The sequence below is a fragment of the Saimiri boliviensis genome, chromosome 11 (assembly GCF_048565385.1).
Source record: "Saimiri boliviensis isolate mSaiBol1 chromosome 11, mSaiBol1.pri, whole genome shotgun sequence".
Taxonomy (NCBI): Eukaryota; Metazoa; Chordata; class Mammalia; order Primates; family Cebidae; genus Saimiri; species Saimiri boliviensis.
Genome location: NC_133459.1, coordinates 29558736 through 29584393, shown reverse-complemented (window position 1 = coordinate 29584393; position 25658 = coordinate 29558736). Strand labels below are relative to the sequence as shown.

General features: G+C 55.5%; 1 protein-coding gene across 2 annotated transcripts in view; it reads left to right on the top strand.

Moving 5' to 3' along the window:
• The first annotated feature begins 363 nt into the window (after positions 1–363).
• The window catches only part of SDC3 (syndecan 3), a 37058-nt gene continuing 11763 nt past the window's right edge, over positions 364–25658 (top strand). The window contains exon 1 of one of the 2 annotated variants that reach the window (XM_039474147.2): positions 364–671. In XM_039474147.2, the coding sequence (XP_039330081.1) occupies positions 534–671 (138 nt within the window). In that variant the 5' untranslated portion in view covers positions 364–533. Of the gene's footprint in view, positions 672–6831; positions 19398–25658 lie in introns of those variants that run through there. The other variant, XM_074380420.1, reaches the window with a different exon arrangement.

The following is a 25658-nucleotide window of genomic DNA, read 5'->3' as shown; positions in this document are numbered from 1 at the left end:
GTGGAGCCCCACGGGGCAGACTGTCGATGAAAACGCCCCTGCCAGCCCTCCGCTCCGAGCCTCAAGGGAGCCAGGCCCGGGCCCTGGCACCCCACGCGGGACCCTTCCCTTCCCCCCGCCACGGCGGCCGCCGAGGTGCGTCCAGCCGGCTCCGCGCCCTCCAGCCCCGGGCTCGGCGAGGCCGGTGCCCCCTCGGCGGCGGGCGGCTCCCTCCGGGCCGAGGCGGGGGCCGGGCCTGGGGCAGGAGGGTGCGGAGCCCGCGGGGGGCGCACTGGCCCGCCCCGCCCCGGCCCCTCCTCCCGCTCCGCCCGCGCTGGGGGCGGCCCGGCGGCGGCGGCGGCGGCGCACGCTTCCTGCGGGCGCGGCCGCTGTGGGCGCGGAGCTGCGAGGCGGAGCCGGGCGGCCGAGCCGGGAGCCCGCGAGCCGAGAGCGCGTCGGTCCAGCCGCCTGGCCGCGCCGCCCGCCGCCGAGCAGCCGCCCCGCGCGCCGCGCCTCGGGAACAAAGGCGCCTGCCCGCCGCCCGCGACGCCGCCATGAAGCCGGGGCCGCCGCACCGCGCTGGGGCCGCCCACGGGGCCGGCGCCGGGGCTGGGGCCGCGGCCGGGCCCGGGGCCCGCGGGCTGCTCCTGCCACCGCTGCTGCTGCTGCTGCTGGCGGGGCACGCCGCGGGGGTGAGTGACACGCGCCCGGACCCCCGCCACGGCCCCCCGGTCCCCGCCCGCGACCCCTGCCCCGGGACCCCGCTCCCTCCCCCCCGGGCTGCCTACCCCAGGCCGCGGTCCCCGCCGCCCCTCGCCCCTCCCCCGAGCGCCCCTCTCCCATCCCTGACCCCCCCCGGAGTTCCCCGCTGGCATCCGCGGGGACAGGCCGCCCCCGCCGCCGGTCATCTTCGGGGGACTCATCTCTCCTTCCTTTTGGGACCCCTCCCCAGAGGGAATCCCGGGCGGGAACCCGAGCGCGGGTCCCTCTTCCCCACCCCCCAGTGGCTCCGGGAACTGCCTCCTCGGGGAAGGAGCGGGGACCCCTGCGCTGGCGCGGGAAGGGCCCGGCGGCGGGCTGGGGGGTCGCCGTCCCGGCTGGGTGTGTCTTGGGGTGGGAGTGTGCCTGGCTTGTGCCTCGTGGGTATGGCCAGACCGCGGCCACTTTTTGGAAATCGGGTCGGTTCCCCCTCTGAGGGAAGGATGTGCATTTGGTTTTTCCCAGGGTCGCGGCAGCCGGCCCCTCTCAGAGGGGGAGGTGGAGGTGGAGGGTGACTTGGTGAAGGTGACCTGAGGGGGGAGTGAGGGTGACCCTGTGTGTGGGCGTCTGTGGCACCTCAGTGAGGGGTGCGGGGACCTGTGGGGCGTGTGCAGGTGGAGGATGTGTCTGCCACATGGGTGGGTGCCAGTGTGCCCTCCCATTGGTGGTCGTGGGAGGGTGACCCATTGTGCATGATGTGTGCCTGTGTCCGGCTGGGCCACTGTTGGCCATGGCTGTGTGTGCCTGCAGTGGGTGAGTGTGTGTGTGCGAGAGACCTCTGTGGTGGGCGTGTGCTTGGACCCATGGGAGTGTGTGTGTGTGTGTGAGTGCACACACCAGCATGTACATGCAGGTGCTTGGGTGACCCTGGGCATGGGACAAGGACCCCTGAGGGGGACCATGTGTGTGCAAGTGGTGGAGAGGGTGTGCATGAGGTGACCCTTTAGTGTCCCTTTGAGTGACCGCAGCCGATTGGTCCCAGCTCCATCAGGGAGGGCAGAGGAAGGAAGGAGCTCAGCCTCCTTTGAGGGACCCAGGTCCCAGGTGAGTTCTTGTTGGGTGTGTGTCCAGATCCTGGCTCAGGCAGGCTGGGGATTTCTAGGTCCAGCCTCCCTGGTTGGTTCCAGGAGCTATGCTGTCCTGCATTCCCTCCAGGCCTCTCAAGCAACCCTGGGTGCCCAGCTGGCCTGTGCAAGTCCCTTCCCTCTTCTGGCCTCAGTGGACCAGTCACTAAGGCAGGAGGAGGACAGGCAGGGGCTCCAAGCCTGCTTCTTGGATGGACAGGCCCCTCCTCAGCCTTCCCCATCTAGGGGCTGTCAGCTGGAGGGAGGGAAAGTATTGAGTGCCCACCTGTGTGAAGTGCCTGCTGGCCAGGATGTCTCATTCCCAGCTCTCCCCCAAGTGGGGTGAGAGGAAGAGGTCTCTGGGAGGGATAGAGACACAGTGCACCCTAGCAGCTGGGGTCACCTTCTCAGCCAGATTTCTGAAAGACCATCCTTAAAATCAAAGGCTTGGGAATCACACAACCCTGGGTTCCAGTCCTGCTACCCCCACCGATTCATGGCATGATTTGGGCAGGTCATCTTACTTCTCTGACCCTTGGTTGTCCCTCTGTGAAGTGCGGCTAATGACACCTTCCTCAGAGGGTGAACATTCAATGAAGTGACTGACGAGCGTCCTGAGAAGGAGCTCCACAGTCACGTGGGGTGCACATGAATGAAAGGCTCGGGACAGAAGGCTTCAGATCTGCAGGCCAGGCGAAGCACGGGGCAGGCCACTTCCCTTGCTGAATAAGGCTAATAATTCACGAGCCACCAGGTGGTAGAAAGACTTAGTGGGAGCATTTAATAGCCTTATGCACAGTAGGGCCTCTCAAGGCAGGTGCCCTGAATCTGAGAGGTGTGGCTCAGACCCAGTGTTGGGTGGCAGATCAAGCAGACCCCTAGAGTATGGGCTTGGAGGCAGAGATAGTGGGCGGGGCCTGGGGGAGGGCAGGAATCGGGGCTCCTGGTGAGGTGATGGGGAGTAGCATGTCCTCCAGGCTTCACATCTTCCCAGGGGTCAGGCTGTCAAGGAGGAGGCGTCATCTTGCCTGTCATCTGGCTTGGGAGTAAAAGGGTTAATGGGTGGTACCTGGTTGCTGGGTTCGCAGGAGAGGTAGAGGGCAGTGCTTGCAGCAGGAGGGACTGAGGTTAGATCAGAAGACACGAAGCCAGGGAGGCTCTGGGATGGCCTTGGTAGATGAGCAGTGGCTGGCTCAGGGCAGGGCTGGGTAGGGCAGGGACATGATGACCCTTGGCTTGCCTGTCAGCCTCTCTGTGGGCTGTGTGTGTGTGTGTGTGTGTGTGTGTGTGTCTTCGTGTCTTTTAGTATGACGATAGCAGGGATAGCCGGCCTCATTCACACTGCAGATGGTGAATTGTGGGGTGTGTGCGTGGGTGTCTCCTGGCATCTCCTCTGAGGAGTCCCTCTTCTGACAGACCAAGTGACCAGGACTCTGAGGGACATCTGCCTTTAAGGCCATCTCAGCTACTGAGTGTGTGAGGATCCTAGAAAGTTTTGGAGTGTGAGGATCCTAGAAATTTTAGCTTTTGAAACATGTTCTTTTAAAAGTCCAGGGCTGGAAGGAATCTTAGATGTTAGTCTTATTAGAATACTCCCAGTGATGGGAGACCACTACTTCGAGGCTGTGTGACCTTGTGAAAGTTACCTAACCTTTCTGTGCCTTAGTTTCCACCTCTTTAAAATGGAGAGAATGAGAGAATGGAAGGGCTGTGTTTGGAAAGCTTTTCGCCCAGTAGCTGGTACTTACTAAGTACCCAACAGATGTTGAGTTTCTTGTTCTTTTACAAAGTTGCTGTAATGTGTTTGGGAAGGTGGGAGGGATGGGGAGTGGAAGGGTGGGAGGGGTGTGTGTGTGTGTGTGTGTGTGTGTATGTGTGTGTGAGTGTGTGTGTATGTGTGTGTATGTGTGTGTGTGTGTATGTGTGTGAGTGTATGTATGTGTATGTGTGTGTGTATCTGTGTGTGTGTGAGTGTGTGTGTATGTGTGTGTATGTGTGTGTGTGCGTGTGTGTGTGTGTGAGAGTGTGTGTGTATGTGTGTGTGTATGTGTGTGTGTGTGTGAGTGTGTATGTGTGTGTATGTGTGTGTGTGTGCATGTGTGTGTATGTGTGTGTGAGTGTGTGTGTGTATGTGTGTGTGTGTGTGTGTGTGTAGAGGGGGTGGGGGGATTAGTAGGGAATCCTTTTGAAGTCCCAGCGCCAGGCCCAGTGGTTCCTGCTCCCTCCACATCCTGTTTTCAGTCATCCCTGCTTTTCTCCCCTCTGGGTTCCCCTGGGTGACTGTGAGCCTTGGGTTGCCGGGATGAGTGTCCTCACCAGAACATGGCAAGTTGGGGGCCCCTGGGCTGTTCCGGGCTACGCCCTTGGGTGAACCATCTCTCCTTGCAGCATCTGGGGGACAGACACAGGGTACCACAGGTGTGCGTTGCCTGTTAGCTCCAAGGTAGCAGGGCCTCTGGGTATAGACACCTACTATGTGATTTCTGGTAAGGGATTTCTCTCTGTCTCAAAGTCCTTGTCTGTAAAATGGGGACAGTAACAGTGACAGCCTCACAGGAATGTTGTGATTTGGAAATGAGCTGCTTTGGTAGACCGAGCACACCTGCTACATAGTGAGCTCTCAGGAGATGGAACCTTCCTAGGAGGGAGCATGGATGGGGTCAGGGAAGGCTTCCTGGAGGAGGAGGGTTTTGAACTAAGCAATGAAAATGATCATCACATGACACTAGCAGGCTATAGCCTGCCCTAACCCTCAGCTTTCTTACCTGTCAACTGGGGGCAAATACTTGGCTTTTAGAACCATTACTTGGTCGGGGGGTGGGTGTGACACTATCCTCATGGCATGATTAGGGCTTGAACCTGAAGCCTCCTGCTCTCTGCGGAGGAGTGAGCACAGTGCCTCCAGCTGTGAGTTCGTTGTTGGGAGTTGGTGTGAAGTGAACCGTGCTGGAGACAAAAGTGAAAGAAAACAACAAATGAAAAACAAAAAATGGCCTTTTGAAATCCAGTGGCTCCTCCCACCTCATAGAATGGGGCGTAGAGTCCCTGGGGGGTCCTGGACAGCAGGAGTGGTGGCAGTGGTGGGAAGAGTGAGTGGGGCTTATCCCAAGGGGCAGAGAGGTCACATTTCCAGAGAGGCCCGTCCACCAAGCACTTTACATGTATTGGCTTATTTCATCCTCATAATCTTTTGATGTGGGAATTATTAGAACCTCCATTTTATTTAATTTATTTCTTTAGAGACAGAGTCTCACTCTGTTGCCTAGGCTGGACTGCGGTGGTGTGATCTTGGCTCACTGCAACTCCTGCTTCCTGAGTTGAAGCCATTCTCCTGCCTCAGCCTCACAAGTAACTGGAATTCCAGGCACATGACACCAGGCCCGCCTAATTTTTGTATTTTTAGTAGAGATGGGATTTCACCATGTTGCCCAGGCTGGTCTTGAACTCCTGACCTCAGGTGATCTGGCCACCTAGGCCCCCCTAAAGTGCTGGGATTACAGTCGTGAGCTACAGTGCCCTGCCAGATCCCCATTTTACAGATGAGAAAACTGCGGCACAGAGAGGCCTCAGTGACTTGCTCAAAGTCACACAACCAGAAGTAGCAGAGCTGGTTTGAGCTAGGGCCTCATGGGCTAGTAGGACTGGGCTGTGGTCCTAAATCTACCCCCTCTTGCTGATCTTAGGCAAGCAGCTTCACCTCTCTGGGGTCTCCCTGCCCCTCAGATCATGTCTGCATTAGCTGCTGTTTAGTAAGTGCCTGCCTTTGTGTGTGGGGTCCCATATCTTTTCTCACTTAATTCTCCCATAGCCCTGGAGGTCGGTGATGCTGCCTCACCGTGCGGGAGGGATTGGCCAGGGCTCTTCCTCCTCTAGTGCCTCCCAAGGCTCTGTAGTCTGTCAAAGCACCTACTCTGAGGGCTACTGGGGGTGTGTAGAGGTGGGGAGAGAGCTTTATAAACTGTGAAGGCTGTCAACAAGATTGTGTGTGCATGTTTGTGTGTATGTATGTGTGTGTGTGCACGTGTGTACATGTGTGTACGTGTTTGTGTGCATGTGCCCACACACGTGTGTGCAGAAGCGGGCTTATGTGTGGGTCTCGTGGTCAGGGCACAGGAGAGGGGAAATGATTGGAATCTCAGAATGAGAGGGGTCTAAAAAGCTGCCATAAGCCCTGATGTGCACCAGATGTCCCCAGTGTTGGGGGCTCACTCTGCAGAGGTGACCAGCTCTGCCTTTAATCCCGTCTGACCTGTAGAAAGTATAAGGAGGCCAGCCTGGTGCGGTGGCTCACACTTGTAATTTCAGCACTTTGGGAGGCTGAGGTGGGTGGATCACGAGGTCAGGAGTTCAAGACCAGCCTGGCCAAGACGGTGAAACCCTGCCTCTACTAAGAATACAAAAATTAGCCGGGCATGGTGGTGGGTGCCTGTAATCCCAGCTACTCAGGAGGCTGAAGCAGAGAATTGCTTGAACCTGGGAGGTGGAGGTTGCAGTGAGTGGACATGGCGCCAGTGCACTCCAGCCTGGGAGACAGAGCAAGACTCCTCAAAAAGAAAAAAAAAAAAAACGCAAGCATACGGGGACCAAACCTGTGTTCCTGCTGCCCTTTCTCTCAGCACTGGTCCTGCTGCAGCTAAGATTCTCTCTGACCTAACAGTAATTGGGGCTTAGAGATGGGATGTGACTTGGTGGGATCTCCCAGCTCTCAGGAGTGTCAGTGCTTTCTTGATAGACCTTGAGCTTCCTGGGCAGGCCTGTGACTGCCTTGTTTTCTCACTGAACCCCTAGGGACCACTCCGTGCTTGGCGCAGGCTTGATTGAATGGTTCAAAGGAGTGAATGAATGAGGGAATAAAGGAACGAAGGAAGCCAGGGCTGTGAGCTTTGGAGCCCAGGTGGGGGCTTGCGTCCTTTTCCGTGTAGGTGGGTTGGAGACAGTGAGGCTGGCAGAGTCCTGCTGCATGCAAGGCGTGTGCCCATGGGCTGGGAGGCACCAGGGGGCTGTGCCAGGGGGCTGTGGTGGGCAGGCCTTCAGTCTGAGGTCTGAGTGCCAGGGCACTGCCACCACCACGTCTGGGCGGGACTGAGGGACTGTGGCTCTGGGCTCCAGCCCAGCTGCTTGGAGCCCTGTGATTTTGTGTCTCAAGGGGCAGGGTGGCCAGAGCCAGGAGCTGCCCAGGGCCCAGGCCCTTGCTCCCATCATCCCCCTGAACCCTTGTCCCAGCAGAGAGCAGGGTCTAGCTTGGACTGCCTGACCTGTCTCACTGGCCCCCCCCTCCCCCGCCAGGCCTCTGTGCTCCGTAACATCACATCCTGGGAACATTGGGCTGGATCTTGGTAAATATTTGTTGACTGCATCGACCCCCCCTCCCCGGCTTGCCTTGGCTCCCAGCCTCCCCAGATTCCAGGAGTCTGGGTAGCCTTCACTTCCGTCCCCCCTCCCGCCATGGCCAGAGGGGTAGCCACACCTCTCCCTGACTGACCAGGCCCGGTCTCAGCACCAAACAGGAAGCCATGATTACGGGGGAGCCTGAGTGGCCACGGCTGAGGGCCTGGCAGTGGGGGTGGCGGGAGCCCCGACAAATGATCTGGTCCTTTTCTTACCTGGCTGCTGGGGGTGGAGGACAGGGACCGCTTCTGCTGGCCTTTTATAGCAGGTGGAGAGGGTTCTACAATCCCTATTGCCCCAGCTGGCTGAGGCCTGCCTTCTCCCCACCCCTGGCCTTGGTGCTATGTCTGTTTTGGGGTGTCCAGGCCTGCGGGGGCAGCTTCAAGTCATAGAAGGAGCGGAGATCCTGGGGCCAGCTGGTTCAGGGTTGAAATCCTGGCTTTGTCAGATTCCTGCTGGGTGACCTTGGCGAGTTCACCTAACCTCTCTGAACCCGCAGTCTCCTTTTCTTCAGAATGGGACCTCACGGTTGTTTGAGAATTAGTAAAGTCATACAGTAAACAGAGCGAAGTGCTAAAGTCAGCAAGGAGTGGGCTGCTTCTGCGGGTGGTTTTTTCCTTTCACCTGCCTTGATTTTTGTTCTTTTCCTGTCCCTCTCTGGGTCGTACTGAAGAACTGCTGCTTGGGGGTGAGGAGTAGGGTTTTCTTTTGGAGAGAGTGGGAAACTGAGTTTGAATGATCATGGATGGCCAGAAGGAGAAACCTAGGGGGCGGGGATACCCTTAGAAGGAGACCATGGGCCAGGACTCCCAACTGGAGCCAGCAGGACTTAAGCTAGATTAGAGGAAGCACTTTCCAGGGTCCATGGTGCTGGGTTTCTGGGGCGCTGGCTCTCCAGAGCTGTTGAGGAGCCTGCAGTCCATCCTGCGTGATAACTCTTCAGCCCCTTCCAGTCCTGGAGCTCCAGAAAGGCCCTGTGATTTGCAGCTTGAGCCCAGGACATGGTGGCTGGGTGCTTTCCATTTTCCTCCCAGCTAGGGAGCACCCCGGCTGTGTTCTGTCTGTCACATGGGCCCTGGCCCAAAGTAGGTGACTGTTTTTGTTTACACAGGACCTCAGGGGTGGAGGGTCCTAGAGAGATGGCCAGCCCCCACAGCCTGACATCCCACAGCTGCTGCTCCAGCCACAGCCTGGGGCCTTGCCCATGCATTGGGGCTGGCTCTCCAGCCTTAGATGGTCTCACTGAGCCTCCCCACCTCTCTTGGGGGGAGGGCTGGTCGCATTCCCCTTATTTAGAGGAAAGCTCAGAGATGTGAAGCCACCTGCCAAAGCACACACAGCTGGTAGAGCCTGGTGTTCATTTGCCCCTTCTCCTACCCTGGAGCCCCATCTGCTTTTGTCATCACAACCCCTACAGAGCCAGGTTTTCTGGGGTGGAAGTGGCACTGGGGACAACACTGACTTGGGCCTTCATCCTGCTTCTGGATGGGCCACGGGCTTCTAGGCTGCCGTCCGATATTGCTGCACCCTGGGATTAGTGTTGTCCCACGCACCCCTAGAGATTCCTGCACCCCCTGCACTGCCGGCTAGGACCCCCCCCATCCATCCTGCCCCCCCCATCCCTGCCTGTCAGCCCAGACTTTAATGAGGGTAATTTAGAATCAATCACCAGCGGGATCTGGGAAATCTAATTGCAGCAAACTGATTGCCAATTCGATTGCAGGCACCAGGGGGCTGCGGGCAGCTCATTAGACCTGTCCTCCTCCCTGGGCTGGGTTTGGGGGGGCTCCATAGGGGATGCAGGGCCTGAGTAGGCAAGGCTCCTGGAGAGCTCGGGGGAGGTGGACTGTTGTTTTGGGAGCAGAGGAAGGGCATTGTTACCTGACAGAAGCCATACACTGTTCCCTGTCCAGGCCCCCGGGTCAGTCTTTACCTTCTGTCATCCACCTCTTGCTCACTGCCCCCTCCTCAAGGCTGGGCTGCCATTGTGGGGGTGTCTGCAGCTGCATCATGCCTGGTTCTTGCCCTCAAGATGCTCCCTGTGTCAGGGATACAGACACAAGCACAGATGATGACGAGTACGATACGTACTGGCTGCATGCCATGTGCTAGGTGTGGTTCTAAGTACTATCTCAGTGGATCCTCACCATGGCCCTGTGAGGCAGGCATTGTGACTCCGTTTTACAGATGGGGACACAAAGACCCTGAGAGGTTGAGCAGTGTGCCCACGGTGAGGCAGTTAGCAAGACTCTGAGCCTGGAGCCTGGGTGCTTACAGAGATGCTCATTCAGGGGCATCAGGCAGGCCGGGGTGAGCATGCAGATGTGTGAGTTCCTGCATGGGTGCCAGCCTTCATAGACTGTTGCTCACTCAGCAGACATTTACTAAACACCTGCTGTATAGGAAGCCCTGTGCAGGGCGCTCTCAGTGTTCAGTTGTGTCACGTGTGTGTCCTGTGTCTTGTCTGGCCATGCCTTGCTTAGCAGGTTCATTGGTGGCAGGTGCTTGTGCCAGTGTGAGATCTCGAGGAGGGAATTGAAGAGAAGCAGGGAGGAAGCCCTCCCCCTCCTCTCTGACAGGCGGAGCCCCAGCTCTGCCATTAGAAGTGGGTGGATATGGCTAAGTGACTCTTGATTCAGCCTTAGTCTCCTCTTCTGTCAAATGGAGCCAGTGATCCCTGACCTGTTAGGTGGTGCTGAGGAGTGGTGCTGGGAGCTGCAGCTGGCTAAAAGGAGCCTGCTTCTGGGTGATGACCTTTAATTATTATACATTCCCCAAGGTGGTTATGTCGCAGAGGTGAATCTGCCACTAGCCTGTCAAGTGGTAGTGGGCAGCATTTTCCGTCACTGGGCCTCTACTTCCACATCTGTTAAACAGGAAGTCACCCCTCAGTGGGGTGACTCAGGAGGCCTTGTAGTCTTCAGATTTGAGGAACTGTGAGAAACAGCTGAAGCCAGAGAGGGCAGGGCCTGACGTGGCTTGTCTGTGGTTCCTCTTGGGTCAGGGTAGGAGGCGTCTCTTTCTTTACCCATCACGCTGAGCACTGCCTCCCTCCCTGACCCCTGTGACGTGTCATCAGTTCCAGGCTAGCTGGGGGCTGGGCAGGGAGTCCAGTACCTGGATCCTTATCCCCTCTGTGCCTCTGACCTGCCAGCTACTTTGGCCACTGTTTGCAGATGGCCCCTCTGTGTCTGGTCTCTGCTGAGCACTAGGGACCCCCAGGGGGCTCAGCTTGGTCCCTGACTTCAGGAAGCTCTCAGTTTGGTGAGAGAGTAGGTCAGGGAATGAGAAGTTGATTTAGGCCCTGAAGACTAGGAAGGCTCCATGGAAGAGGTGTCCTTTGTACCGGGCCATGGCAGATGGCAGCACACTGATAAGGGGACCAGGATGGACAAAGGCTCAGAAGTGGGGAAGGTTGCAGTATATCAGGGAGCTAAAGGGCTGGTAGATGCAGCACTTCCCGACCTGGGAAGGGAGGGCCACATGTGGAGAGGGGAACACACCTCCCTTGGTGGCCAGGGTTCACTGCTGTAGGGAGCTGCCCTTTCTAACAAGAGTGTTGTCTCATGCGTTTAACAGAAAGTCACTGGGTGTCTCTTGGGTGTCCGGCCCTGGGCCTCTGTTCTGGGGCTGAATATTTGAACCCCACAGGTCCTCCACATGGAAGACCTTACTGGCTCACAAGGTGGGCTTTGAGTCCAAACCAAGGCATTTGGGTACCGTCCTGCAGGCAGAGAGGGTGCTGGTCTGTAAAAGAGGGCCTGCCCTGCTGTCCTGAGGAGGTAGCGTGAGAGGCCAGAGCTTGGAGGTGACAGTATTGAGTTCCACCCCTTGAATGCCTGCCATACACAAAACACTCTCCCAGTGTCTCATCTATAAGCACTCAATCCTTAGCCTCATGAGGGAGATACCATTGTAAGCTTCATTTTACAAAAGAGGAAATCAAGGTACAGGGAGGTTAAATAACTTGTCCCAGGTCACAGAGCTAGTAAGTGGCCCAGTTGGGATTTAAACCCAAGCAGCCTGCCCCTCCACCCCAGAGTCCCATCTAGTGCATGAGCACTGCTTCATGCTGCCATGTGTGTTGTAGACTGGAAAGTGTGGTACCCTCCAGGATGAACTTAGGGCCAATCTGGCCTTGCTAGGTGCCTGAACCAATGTGGCTGTTGTCGGGCAGGCCCTTACCCAGGACTTCGGGCTCCTGGCTTCCACATGGGTCTGTCTTCTGCTGCATGCTTTCTGTCCATATGGGGCTATGGGCAGAGGCTAACCCAGGCTGGGGAAAGGTCTGATAGCTGGAGAGAATTTCAGCTGGAAGCACCCCTTGAAAATACTCTTGTCCAAATTGTTCATTGTTCCAAAGGGGACACTGAGGCCAAAGCATTGACCTTAAGTATCTTCTGTAACTCAGCTTTCTTATATTACATTTGGGGAAGTTGAGGCTCAGAAGTACAATGATTTCCCCAAAGTAACACCGCAAGTTGGTGGCTAAGCTGGGACTAAGAACTCTGTCTCCTGACTCCTGGACAGGGCACTATCCCCTGTACTATGTTTCTTTTCTTTTCTTTTCTTTTTCTTTCTTTCTTTCTTTTTTTTTTCTAAGACAGAGTCTCACTCTGTTGCCCAAGCTAGAGTGCTGTGGCATGATCTCAGCTCACTGCAACCTTTACCTGATGGGTTCAAGCGATTCTCCTGCCTCAGCCTCCCGAGTAGCTGGAATTACAGGCACGCACCACCACGCCTGGCTAATTTTTGTATTTTTAGTAGAGACGGGGTTTCACCATACTGGTCAGGCTGGTCTCAAACTCCTGACCTCATGATCCGCCTGCCTCGGCCTCCCAAAGTGCTGGGATTACAAGCATGAGCCACCGTGCCCAGCCCCGTGTTTCTTTACTTGTCTCTGCTCTGTCCAGAATGCAGGCTCAGCTCCTCTCACACTCCCCTTCTGGGAAACCTTTCTTGACCACCCCAGCTGCCTTTATGCCCAGTATTTCCTATGCCAAATTAATTCCCTTCAGTGCCTTCAATGCACTTCTTCACCCTCATTCCTTTGCCTTCCCACCCTTCTGTTTTTTTTTTGTTTTTGTTTTTGTTTGTTTGTTTGTTTGTTTGTTTTTGACATGGAGTCTTACTCTGCCACCCAGGCTGGAGTGCAGTAGCAGGATCTTGGTTCACTGTAATCTCCGCCTCCCAGGTTCAAGTGATTCTCCTGGTTCAGCGTCCCAAGTAGCTGGGAACTGCAGGTCCATGCCACCACGCCTGGCTAACCTTTTTGGAGTTTTAGTATAGATGGAGTTTTACTATGTTGGCCAGGCTGGCCTGGAACTCCTGGCCTCAAATGATCCACCCACCTTAGCCTCCCAAAGTGCTGGGATTACAGGGGTAAGCCATTGCGCGCAGCCTGTACATCCCATACTTCTACCAGCCAAGACATCCTGAGCACAGAGCATACCATTATACCGTTATCTTTTTTCTTCGTGCCTACCCATGTGCTGTTTCCTCTTTATGGACTGTTCTTTTATTCTTCAGTGAACTCCTACTCATCCTCTAAAACCCAGCACAGCTGTCCTCTTCTCTGAGAATCCATTAATGACCCCTCCTACCAGCCCCCAAGTGCAGTGAACCACTCCTCAGCCTCTCTCCTGCCTCCCTCTTCTAGCTTACCAGGTGCATCTTCTACATGTTAGGATTCTTTGCCAAGCCCAATTCTGTTATTTCACATAACAATGTCTGGTTCCCCACAGGGTTACATTGTTACCACCTTGGCGCTCTCACTTGGATACATTGTTGCAGCTGCTAATCCCCCATTACATCATCTCCCTGCTTAACCCTCACCTAGGGTACTTTGTTACATTTCCCCAAATTCTGACAGTGTCACTTTGTTTCTTTTCTCTGCTTTCACACCTCCTGGATCGGTTTCACTTCTAGTTCTCCCCTGTTGTCACACCTTGTCCTTTCTCCCCAGCCCATGTGACCCACCCCCCCCAGACTGGAAGAAGAGGAAAGTGGAGCCTGGCAGCAGGGAGTGGTGGGCACGAGGGGATGCAGGCTTTCCAGCCCCAGTGAGCTGTGCGAGTGTAGGCAGGGAGGGTGCACGGGAATCTGCCGGGCTCCGTCTTTCTGGAGGGTGGACGGACTGTGGGCTTGGAGGCTCAGGCTTGGTTTTGAGGAGACTTTCCCCTCTTCAACTTCCCTCCTCTCTAGCTCCTCCTCTGTCTGCTCAGCCCCTCTCCCTCCTTCCCTGCTCCCACCCTCCTCTTCGTCTGCCTCCTCCCCCTGCTCTGCTTCCTTAGAGGCCCTTGTCTTTCACCCTGGGTGGTTGGAACCTCCCATCTCCCTGGCTGTGACTCACCAGGGCCAGGATCTGAGGGTTCCCCTTGGGGACAGGGATCTCAAGGGCTGAGAAGGTAGTTAGGGCCCTGGCTAGAGGGATTCTTGATTCTTCTTTAGTTCCTTGCCCTCCTGGCCCCAGAACTCACAATTCCCTGCGTCTGTCCCTCCGGGAGCTTTGGGGGCAAAGAGCCAGGAATCGGCCCTGGCCTTGCTGTTCAGAGGAGGAGACAACCCAAAGATGAAGCGTGGCTGTTCAGGGTCACTCAGCAGTGAGAGGAGGGACAGCGCCTGGGGTCCTAGCAGCCACATGGCCTCTGGGAGCTGAGCCCTAGCTGGATCCTATTCTCATGTGAGCTGGGGAGCTGGGGGGCTTATAGGGACACAATCTCAGATGCAGAAGGGGCTCAGCTCTATCTTGAGGGATGGGCTGCAGGGCTGCAGGTGAGGCCAGGGAATCCTTTTTCCACCTGGAGCCAAGGCTGTGTTTCTGTTTAGGAGTTGGGCTTGGGTTAGGGGTTTGTGTGTGCTTGCAACATGTGTGATGGTGTATTGCTGTGTGTCTGTGCTGATGCATAGGGCCCTGGTGTCTGTGTAGGAAAAGGTGTTTGTAGCCTCTGCCAGGGGGATCAGGGGTCCCCCAGCTGCTGTGCCTCCCTTTGTGTCAGCTGCAGGGGCTTTCCCGCAACACTGTGGATTAAGGAAGTTGGGAGATGCTCTCCCTACCTTGGGAGGCTCAGATGCATGCTTGCAGATGAAGGAACGCGGACCTGTGCACATGCCTTTATCCTGTACACACATGTAGAGACAGAGACAGGGACACACACGCTCTGCCATGTGCACAGGTACCACTCAGAGATACAGCCCTCCATGCTCACATGAACACACTCAGACCCACACAGGCATCTAAGCTGCTCCAGACAGCCCTACGTGTACACGCTCGGATGTACCTAGATATAGACACACACCCAGAAACACCCCCGAATGTGCTTGGATATGTGGTGCATGCCTGTGTGCACCCACACACTCACACACACACTACCACACACACACACACACATTCACACTGCTGGGGCTCTGAGCTGCCAGAATGTGTTTGTCCTTAATCCCAACTCTTAATCCCAGGGTCTAGGCGCCCAGGCCACAGGGGCAGCTGATCATCTGGCCTCGTTAGAGGTGATTAAGGCAAGAGCAGAGAGAGAGATAGGCAGACAGACAGAAAGAGAGAGAGAGAGAGAGAGAGAGAGAGAGAGAGAGAGAGAGAGAGTGTGTGTGTGTGTGTGTGTGTGTGTAGGGCCTTGGAGCTTTGTTTTCTGCCTGACCTCCAGGGACACTTCTCCACTCCCCCATGCCCCCACCAAAAAGCCAACCTTGGATTCCTTCGGAGATTGTTATGTGTAATTTACCAAACTCCGGATGCCGGCAAGCTAGGGAGTGGCAGGAGAGGAAATGCGGCTATGTCCCTGAGGAAAGTGACAGCTGGGGTCAGAGAGGCCAGGAGAGGCAGGTCCCTTTACTTCACCTCCTGGTTGGGGAAACCCTGATCAGAGTCTTCAGGGCTGAGGCCTTGTGGGGATTCTCATTTCTTGGGGGGGATCCTGTTTCTCTGGTCAGAGCATGTCTGACTCAGTGGGAAAATGTTGCCCAACCAAGAGATGTCAAAGTTGGGGCCCTGAGCAGGGAGGAGGGGTGGTCGCCTGGGATGAACGAGGGTGGGATGGGGACGCCGCTATGAAGAGGAGACACCTGAGCTGGGCATTGTGGGTGCTGGCTCCTGGGGCATTTGAAATGCATGGGGACACTTTTGGTTGTCACAGTAGTGGGAGTGCAGCTGGCACTGGCCAGGTGGGGGTCGGGCTGCTAAATGGCTTCAGTGTCCAGAACAGTTCCACTGGTCGAAAATCGTCCTGCACAGATAGCTGTAGTGCTGCTTTTCACAAATGTTCGGTCATGGGACATGGCTGGGGGAGTTCGGGGCAGCTCCTGGTGGGCGGAGTGGGTGTGGGCCATGGCACAGAGGTGAGATGGTCTTCGTCACGCTGTGGAAGGGAGGAACGTTCCACATGACCCGGGCACGGTGGAGGGGCACAGAGACTGTGCCCGAACTGTGCCTTCCCCACCTTCAGCACCTCCCTCTCTTTGCCTTTCCATATTTAGAGGGATGTGTGTCCTGTGCTGTCTCTAAGGGGACGGCCATGATAAATGGTGGGAAGAGGCCGTTTGGACATCAACCCAACTTGGCTCTTGGGCTGGCCTTGCCCTGGTGGAGCTCCGAGGTCGAGGGATGGAGACGGCAGCCAGCCTGGGTCTGGAGTTGCCTCCCTTCCCTGGAGTCGCTGAAAACTCTGGGCTGGGCCTGTCCTCCACTGGCCCACCTCAAAAAAAGTGGCTTTTGAATAGCATAGAAGAGGCAGTTGCTGAGCTGGGCCTCTCCCACTTGTGGTCTGCAGAGTAAACATTTGCCTGTCCGGGGGTAGGGGCTGTGGTGGCTTCACCTGGGGCTTGGTAAGAAGATGCTCCAGTGGGAGAGGAGGTGGGCAGGGCCAAGACAAGCGTGCTGTCAGGAAGAGGAACACTGGGCTTCTCTGGAAGACCTGAACTTGATCCAGGCTCTGCTGTGTGACCCTGGCCAAGTTTCTTGTCCTCTCTGAGCCTCAGTCTCATATTCATTATTATTTTTGAAACAACAGCTTTATTGATATGTAACTCACATACAGCTTGCCCATCTAAAATGTTTAATTCAGTGGTTTTTAGTATGTTCACATAGTCGTAAAACCATCACCAGTTTTAGAATATTTTTATCACCCCAGAAAGAAACCCTGTACCCATCAGCAGTCACTCCCTGTTTCTCCCTGACCCCTGCAGGCATAGGCAGTCACTCACCTATCTTCTGTCTCTGGATTTGCCTGGCCCGGACATTTCATATAAATGGAATAATGTGATACATAGTCTTTTATGATCAGCTTCTTTCACTTAACGTAATGGTTTGAAGGTTTATCCACATCGTAGCATCAGTATTAGTTTATTTATCTTCGAGACTGAGTTTTGGTGTCATTGCCCAGGCTGTAGTGCAATGGCACAATCTTGGCTCACTGCAACCTCAGCCTCCTGGGTTCAAGTGATTGCTGTCATTGCCCAGGCTGTAGTGCAATGGCACAATCTTGGCTCACTGCAACCTCAGCCTCCTGGGTTCAAGTGATTCTTCTGCCTCAGCCTCCCAAATAGCATGTGCCACCACACCCGGCTAATTTTGTATTTTTAGTAGAGACTGGATTTCACCATGTTGCCAATGATGGTCTTGAACTCCTGACCTCAGGTGATCTACCCACCTTGGCCTCCCAAGGTGCTAGGATTACAGGTGTGAGCCACCATGTCCGGCCTCAGCATTAGTTTTTTATTTTTATTTTTATTTGAATAATATTCCATTGTATGGACATACCACATTTTATTCATTCATCAGCTAATGGATATTTGGGTGGTTTCAACCTTTTGCTTATTATGATTAATGCTAGGCGTGTGGACATATGTTTTCATTTTTCTTGAATATATGCCCCACGAGTAGAATTACTGAGTCATATGGAAACTCCATTTAACATTTTGAGAGACTGCCAGCCTCTTTCCTAAAGCGGCTGAGCCGTTTTACATTCCCACTGGTGGTGTGTGAGGGTTCCGATTTCCCCACGTCCTCGCCAACGCTTGTGATTATCTGACTTTTTGATCACATTCATTCTTGCATCCATTCATCCCTCAAGTATTTATAGAACATCTATATTCAACAAGGCAGAAGGCCCGCTGCAGAGCTGGGAAGGGAGTTTATTCCTTGAAGAGTTGTTTAGAAGATTCCATGGCATAATATCTAGAACAACCCCCCGCCCCCAGGCCCAGCACATGGTAGATGCTAAGAGACGGGAGACAGTGAAGGAGAGGAGCTGGGGTGGCCAGGAATCATGGGGCCCCCTGCGAATGGAGGAAGAGGATAGAATCTGTGTGTGCTGACCACACTGTGTGTGGGAACTGGTGTCCAGTGCTTATGACCTCGGGCCATATCATTGTTCCATTTGCAGGTGGCGGAACTGAGGCTCAGGCCAAGCAGCTTGTCCTGGGTCACTAGGCTGAGAAGTAGTCAGTCTACTGACTCCTGTTTGCTGGGTTCTTTATAACTGTGCGCTGAGAACCTTGCTTGGATCATCTTATTTAATCCTCCCAACCCCTGAGGTCAGGACTATTATGATGCCCATTTAGTAGGTGAAACTGAGGCTCGGAGAGGTAGACTTCCTTGTCCAGTTGTGTAGCAGCTGAACTTCAGTCCTGGGATTTGGAGCCATGTAGCCTAGCTTCAGAGTCCCTGGTACCTCCCAGGCCTCTGGGGGTGAGGGTGAGGGCTTGGACGTGTCTGTTCCCTGTCTCCCTCCCTCCCTTTCCCATCCTGCTGCATCTCCAGAGCCTCATCTTGGGTTGCAGACAGTCCTAGGGACAAGTGTGGCCCTAGGCTGGCTTTTGAGGGCCCCGCCAGCCCTTCTTCCAGGAGTTTTGTCTGATGCCTTGCCCCATGCCTCAGTTTCCCATCTGAGTGATGGTGGTGGTGACTCCAAAGGCTGCTGTGGCTCAGATCATCTGAGTCTGGCTCGTTCTGTCCTTCGAAGAGGAGCAACCGAGAAGCCAGCGGGGCTGCTCCAGGCTGGGGGTGGGGAGTGGCATCTCCACTGTGTGTGAGTTTGGACTGGTTATAAATAACCCAGCAAACAGGAGGGTGCGGGGAACCACAGCCCGCCTCCTCAGGAGGAGAGGCCTGGACACACATGCACACTTACAGACAGGGCCATTTCAGTTGTGTGTGTGTGTGTGTGTGCCCGGGGTGTATGCTCAGCACGTGTGTGGGGAGGGCTTTGGGGAGCCATCAGAGCTGCGTGGAGCCATCAGAGCTGGGACAGCTGGAAGGGCTGGGCTCACTCAGGCGCCGACTCCAACAGGGTCTCTTCAGTTCCCTGGAGGAGGCTGGGGTCAACCCAGCAGAGCTCGAGGGCTGGTGAGGTCCCTAGAGCCCCCTCACCTGGCTCCAAGTGGTTCCAAGGTCAGGATAAGGATCCTTCTGCTCTTAGGGGCCTTCCATGTGCTCCCCAAGTCCCTTCCCAGGGCTGCGTCCCACCCTGCCTGCCCTCCCCTTCCCAGGGCCGCGTCCCACCCTGCCTGCTCTCCCCTTTCCTGCTCTAGTCCTGAACCCCATCCTGACTCTCCAGCTGAGCTCACTGACCTCTAGCGAGTCGCCTGGGCCTTCTGCATCTGTGGAGTAAGGAGGCCCATTTCACCTGGCTCCTGAGAAGGTAGAGTCCAGTCAGTGAGGGGCCTGGTGCTTAGTGTGTGCTTGGTGAAGGCTGCTTTCCTCCACGCCCTGGCCTGGTTGAGAAATGGCCAGAATGTAGGCTCCACTGGGAGCCCACTGATCTGCATATTTGCATATGATTTACATAAACATTTTATGACAAAATATGCTGGGATCAGTGTCAGTTTCTCTTCCCTCCTCCCAGCTCATTTGGAGTTCTCCTGACCGGATTTTAAGAGGGACCAGAGAGGACTCCTCTCCACCCCCTGGTTTTACACACGGAGACTGAGGCCAGAGAAGAGCAGGGCCTGGCTCAGGATTCCATAGTGATTAGGAGCAGGAGGCAGGTGATGCGGACCTCTGGGAGGGGTCCAACCCACAGGGTTCACTGAACGAAGATTGGTGGAGGCTGGCTGTGTTCCAGAAGGAGTCTGAGCCCTGGGGTTAGAGAAATGACCACACAGACCCAGTCATTGCCGCCAGGAGCAATTGGAGAGGGAGGCAGACACATTCCCGTGAAGCCCCGAAACAAATCAACTGGCCCATTTCAGGCAGTGGTGAGTGATCGAGGACTAGCCCTGGTTTTGCAGACTACCTGGGTGTGTGGGGAGGTCATTTGGGTGGATTTGGTGGTCAGGGAGGTGAGCTTTGGGTGGGGACACAGTATCACATCTCAGTGCCTACTAACTGCCTCTTCAGCATTAGGCATGTGACAGCTGGTATCTCCCTGTGTTGGGGTCATTATTCCCATTTTATAGGAGGACAGAGTGAGGCCCAATGAGGTGAGGGGCTGTGACCAGGTAACTGGGAAGCCAGGGCAGGAACACCTAACTCCACACTGAGACTCATGGGCCCCAGGAGTGGGCAGCCAGCCCTTGCCGTGTTTGCTGGCAGGACAGTCATGGAGTCTGGAGATGGACTCCTGGAGGCACCTGCTGGTGAGTCGTGGCGGGGGAGGGCGGTGCCTACCTGAGCTGGGCCACCTGTCATGTGAGCGTGTCTTGTGTCCTCCATTTCTGCTTACTCCCAGGCTTTGAGGTTGTCTCTGTGCAGGGAGCTGGGTGTGAGCTGGTGCTGCTGTCTCACTTCTGTCCTGCTTTTGAGAACCTTCTGGCAGGGGCAACAGATTAGGGCTAGGAGCAGGTGTGCTCTACAGTCCAAAGAGCGTGGTCTTCAGGGTTTAGCTAATCTTGGATTCAAATCCTGGCCCATTGCTGTGTGACTTTGGGCTAGTTGCTTCACCTCTCTGAACTTTGATTTACCCATTTGTGAAACGTGAATGACAATCCCTTTCTGGTACAGTGTTTGAGGAGAGAAATGAGGCAATGTGTGTATAAGGAGCCTGGCACTTAGTGAGGGCTCCCTCCGTGGGAGCTGTGATCATTTTTGTAAGGGATGGAATGGCCTAGACTTCTCCAGAAAAGTGCTCAGTGGAAGGGGTCTTGAATCACAAACTGGGGTTCCATGCATGCATTCTCAGGGGTTCGGGAGTTTACTGACACAGGATTTAGACTCAGCCAGGCCAGAATTCAAATCCTATGTGACTCCACTGGTGGCTTAACAGCCTCAGTCTCCTCATCTGTAAATGGACGCAACAGTATCTGCTTCCCAGGGCGGCCAAGTGGGTTCACTGAGATCTGGTGGGAGGGGCCGTTAGAGTGATGGGAGCATGGTTGAAGGGCCTTCTCCCTTAGTGAATGACAGCATAGTGGAGGCACTGAGTCCTCATGAAAGGACTTTCTAATTTCGTCCAGGGAGGTGGTTGGCGTGTGTATGTGACATTCAGGCAGGCCCATAAAGGCGGTATTGTGTGAGCTGAGCCAGCTTCTTGAGGACATACCCAGTGCCTAGGAGAGTGCTTGGCACACAGTAGGTGCTCAATCAGCATCGGTTGTACTTATTAACCAGCGGAGTAGCTGCTGGCCAGGCAGAGACGGTGGGGAAAGGTACTGCAGGGAGCAGACAGGCCTGAAGGAGCCCATGTTCCCAGAGCCATAAATGGTTTTGTGTGGGAGGAGCATGGGGGTGGGCAGCTGGGAGCGGGTATGGGTGGTGGCTGCTGCGTCTGGAAACGGGGCCTCAGTGGGTGGTCCTGCTCTCAGGCCCGAACTTGGGGACAGGCATCAATGAGCAGTGTGAGTCAGGGTGGCCGAGAGTGATGCGAGAGGCAGGTGGCTGGGATTGATGGGGCGGTGATGGAGGTGTCCCGGCCCGGGCTGAGGAGGGGGCCTGGCTTTCCCAGGCTTGCGCTGTCAGCTTCTGTCTAGGCACGGAGGACAGAGTGGCCGCTGTAGGGCAGCCAGCCTGCACCTCACAGAGACTGGCCAGGCTGGCTGAGCCAGGAACGGGGCTGATGGGAGGAGGCAGGCGGGTGGGTGTCTGGGCACGACAGGCCAAGGTGGCCGCCAGACAGGCTGATGCCAGGGGAGGGAGCCAGGTCCTGCCGAGCCAGCCCGCCTCTAGTGAGGCTCGGTTGGGCCGCTGGGTCCTGCCAGCTCCCTCAGAGCCTTTTGTGTTCATTTCCTTTCCACCCCACTTTCAGTTTCCTCGCAAGGTTCCTCAATGGGGTCTCCGTGGAACCAGGGGACCCGGGAGTTTCACAGACCAGAGAACGCCATGGATGGAGACTTAGGGAGAACGTGCCCTCTCTAATAACCAAAGTGGTATGGGATTACCCTAGAAATGCCGACAATCCTGAAAGGTCCCGAGAAGAAATTAAAGCTGCCTGTAATCCCACCACCCAGAGAGAGCCTTAGGGAACCTTTAGTTATAATGCAGCATTTAGAAATTCACTTCGGTAGTGAGTTCATTAAAACAGGATCAAGTTCTGCATATTTTTTGTAACCTATTTTTTAAACATAATGATGATACCCATATTAATAGCCAGCATTTACTGAGCAATTTGTTAATGTGTGAACATGCCCAGCCTCCTTCTGTAAACCCCACGAGGCGAGTACTCTCATCTTTGTTTTTCCAGTTAAAGCAGCCTGAGAGAGTTAAACATCTGCCCAAGGTCACAGAGGAGTTGAGAGAGCCAAACGCATGTTCTTATCAACAGCTATCCTGTCCGGCCTTCCGATGATCAATGCGTACATTTTCCGACATCCTTCACTATTCCTTGGAACACGAAAAAAAAAAAAAAGCCTTCTGTCTGACATTTATGTCTTCTAATAACCTAACTTGATGGTGCAGATTTGTGAGAACTCAATTGTTGATAGCTGCATAATATTCCATGCTGTGATTATGCCTCATTTATTTAACTCGTCCCCTGTCGTTGGGTATGTGGGTTATTTCCATTTTTCCCCTGTCATAAATGACATTGTCCTGGATCACTGTGACCTAAGGACTGAATTTGTGGGAGCCCAGAGTGTCAGAATCAGAAAGACCCTTAGGCCACCAAGCTGGGTTTTTCATTTTGCCAGTGGGGTAAAGGAAAGGCAGAGAAGAGGGAAGAGGATTTGCCCACAGTCTTGGAGGCTGTGGGTGCCTGACCCAGAGCTGCTGCCTGCTCTCTTGTTGGGGCTGGGGTGGGGATGTGGGTGGGGGCAGGTGCCATCATGGGAAAAAAGGGATCCTGATGGCGGGGGTTGGGGGATGGTGAGAACACAGGGCTGGCTGGAGGACTGGCTGGAGGTGACAGGGGAAATACAGGCTTGGGGTAGGGAGGGCTCTGCTGCCAGGATGTCTTTGCAGAGGAGTTGGCTGGGATAGGACAGGCCCAAAGGGAATGTTTCTTGCCCTCTGAGCTGCCTTGTAGGTGGGCGGGGGTGGGGATAAGTTCAGTTGGTGAGAGCCTTGAGTGTGTACGAGTTGGGGCTAGTGGGAGGGTGTGTGTCTGGGCTTGGTGGATTTTTTGAGGGAGTCGGTGGTGTTCAGCTCGGCCTTCTCTGGCCTCCCCATTCTGCTCCTCCCTAGGCCTCTGCTCTCTGGACCTGGGCTCTGTGGTCCCTTCCCCAGCAGGTGCAGTCCTCGTGCCCCGCATCTCCAGCCGCAGCGGGTGTGGGGCTGCTGGCTTCCTGGCCAGGGCAGCTGTGGCCGGGCGGGGGTGGGGACTGAGGCGTCCCCCTCCTGGTCCAGGCTCCCCATTGTGCAGCCCCCTTGGTTGTCTTGCTGCCCGGAGCCTGGCCCCGGCCCACATTCCTGCGGTGACGCTCTGGGTCTCCGGGGTGGATCTGGTGAGCGTGAGGGGCACTGAGTTCTCACAGGACTGAGGGCTTTTTGGGGACAGAGGCTGCAGGGATCCAGAGGGCCGTGCTGAGACGCCCTTCTTCCCTGCTTCAAGGAGCTGGTCATTAAGTCGCTGTGTGTCTTTGGCCAAATCACTTTACCTCTCTTAATGCTGTGTGGCAGACTAACCTCGCCTCTCTCTTCTCAGCGGATGTGGTAAGCAAGGCTTTCCCCTCTCTGTGCCTCAGTTTCCACATTGGTAAGAGGGGAGAGTTAAAATCTTTGATCCCTCAGGTTGCGGTCTGAGGTGGGAAATGCAGGCTGTGGGAATACAGACAAAGCCTTTTGCAGCTCCGACTGTGTGCATGCGTGATCTCACGTGATTCTCACAACTGCTCTACGAAATATCGTTACTGACCTCATTGAACCAGACAGAGGCTCAGAGAGGTTAAGTAACAAATACAAAGTCACCCAACGAGAAAGCAGAGCTGGATTTGAGTCCAAGACTGTCAGAACCTAAAGGTGCGTCCTCAACCCTTACTCATGTCACCTCCGGTCACCGGGAGAGTGGGGCCTGAGTCTGGCTAATTAGGGGAAGGAAGCTCGGGCAGAACTAATTACACTTGATTTTATTCTTGGCTTTTGCAACACGATTAGCACTGCACAGGGGTGCCGGGCTCCTGGCCCCCAGCCAGCTGACCTAATTTGTGTGCCTGTGTCTGTTAACTTGCCCTTTCTCCCCCATCATCCAGCCTCTCTCTTTTTGCCTGTCTGCATACTCCCCTGCTGTGTGGCCTTGACAATGCTGCTTAACCTCTCTGGGCATTCATCGTCTCATCTACTGCATGGGTGTAGTCACCGTCATGAGGAGGTTGAGGCTTACATGAGATAAAAGACTTGGAAATACTAATAGAAATTTTAACATAAACTGACAGTCATCACCGCGACATCGATCGATTCATTTTTTGCTCGGCATTGGGTCCTGCGCTCAGCCCCTTCCCATAGCAATGCTAGGAGCCGCACAGTCTTATCATCTCTATTTTACAGATGAGAAAACCGAGGTGCTGAGATTAAGTGGTTTGCCTGACAGCCAATGGGTAGAAAAAGAGGGCCTGGTTTCTTCTGCTTTGCCTCGGTGCTGACCTGTGTCTCTAGGAAGGCTCCTGGTGGGGTGGGGGCTGGGCACAAGAGGCCCCAGACTCTGGAGTGGGCTCTGAGGGAGGATGGGGTGGGAGGGAGGTACATGTCCCCTGCACTCAGGGTGAGTGATGAGCGGGAGGGCAGAGGTAGCGCGTGGAAGTGAGGAGACTTAGCTGACATCCAGCTCATTTAGACCCTCACCCATCACAGCCCTGACTGGGTGCTCCTGGGAGGGAGGGGGCTGGGCAACCTGGGAGGTGACACCTCCTGCCCCTGGCCCAGGGGAGCCTCCCCAGCAGCTGCGCTAAAACTCTAGGAGAGGATCGATAGGAGTGGTGTAGGGTGAGGGGGCCTGTGGGTCACTGCTGGGCCCGGTCCCTTCTGGGCTGGGGGCCTGAGGTGCCTCTGTGGAGTGAGGCTATGGGTTATTTCAAAAGGGTGTGGTGACAAGGGGACTGTGAGGAGAAATGGAAGTGGGACGTCAGTCCATTAGGAAAGTTGCCACGTTTCATCCCGAAGTGTGTGTGCACTTGTGTGTACCCGGAAGGAAAGTGTGTGTGCGTGCATGTGTGTGTGGAAGGAACCAGATGCAGGTATTGTGGGCCTGTTCATGGCGTGTGAGGCGGGGTATAGTCTGCTGGGGCGGCTTCAGGGAGGGACAATAGGCCGCGCACGTGTGGAGCGGGGTGTTGGGAGCACTCCGTGTGCTGGGTCCTGTGCTCAGCCCTTCTCCCAGCAATGCTAGGGGCTGCACAGTCTTATCACTGCCATGTGCTGGCGCGTGGGTGTTGTGCGGGTGTGGACGGCTGTGGGCGTTGCTGAGCTGATGTCGTGCAGGGGGTGAGGGGCAGCTGCAGGGCACAGATGTATGAATTCAGCCCTGGATGAGCAGCGGGTCTGAGGGTGGCCCAGGAATGTCCAGGACAAGGGTTTCAGAGGCAGAGGACCCATGCTCACGTTTGGATTCTAACTTCTGCTTCAGTTCCTGCATCTGTGGAATGGGGATGATAAAACCCTGGGCGGTTGTGATGCTTCAAGGAGGCTGTGCAGGTGACGTGCTCCCAGCACCTGGCCTGGGGCTGGCCCTCAGCAGCAGTGGGCAGATGTCTCTAGAGGGTCTTGGGAATGCTCAGCTGCTCTCCTGGGGCCCGATGCTCAGGTCTTCAGGCACTGTTGGGGGAGCCACTGCTGAGTGTCCCCTCCTGAGATTGGTGGTGGCCAGAAGCCGAAGGTTCCGCGCTTCCACCGGGCACACTCGCTGTGTGTGGAGGGTGTGTGGGGTGCAGCCTAGACGGAAGGTCGTACCCAAGTTGTGAGGCTCATGTCTGAGTCAAAGCATGCACCTGCCAGGGGTGATATCCAGGAGGGATGTGTGTTTCAGGAACATGCGTGTTCATGGCTCTGGGTCTGTGTTGTGGGCTTTGGTGAGGTGAGTGTGGTGCGTGGGGTCAGGAGAGTTTGTTGTTGTTTGTCCGGGCATCCATGGGGCATGTGGTGAGGAGAGGTGTGTG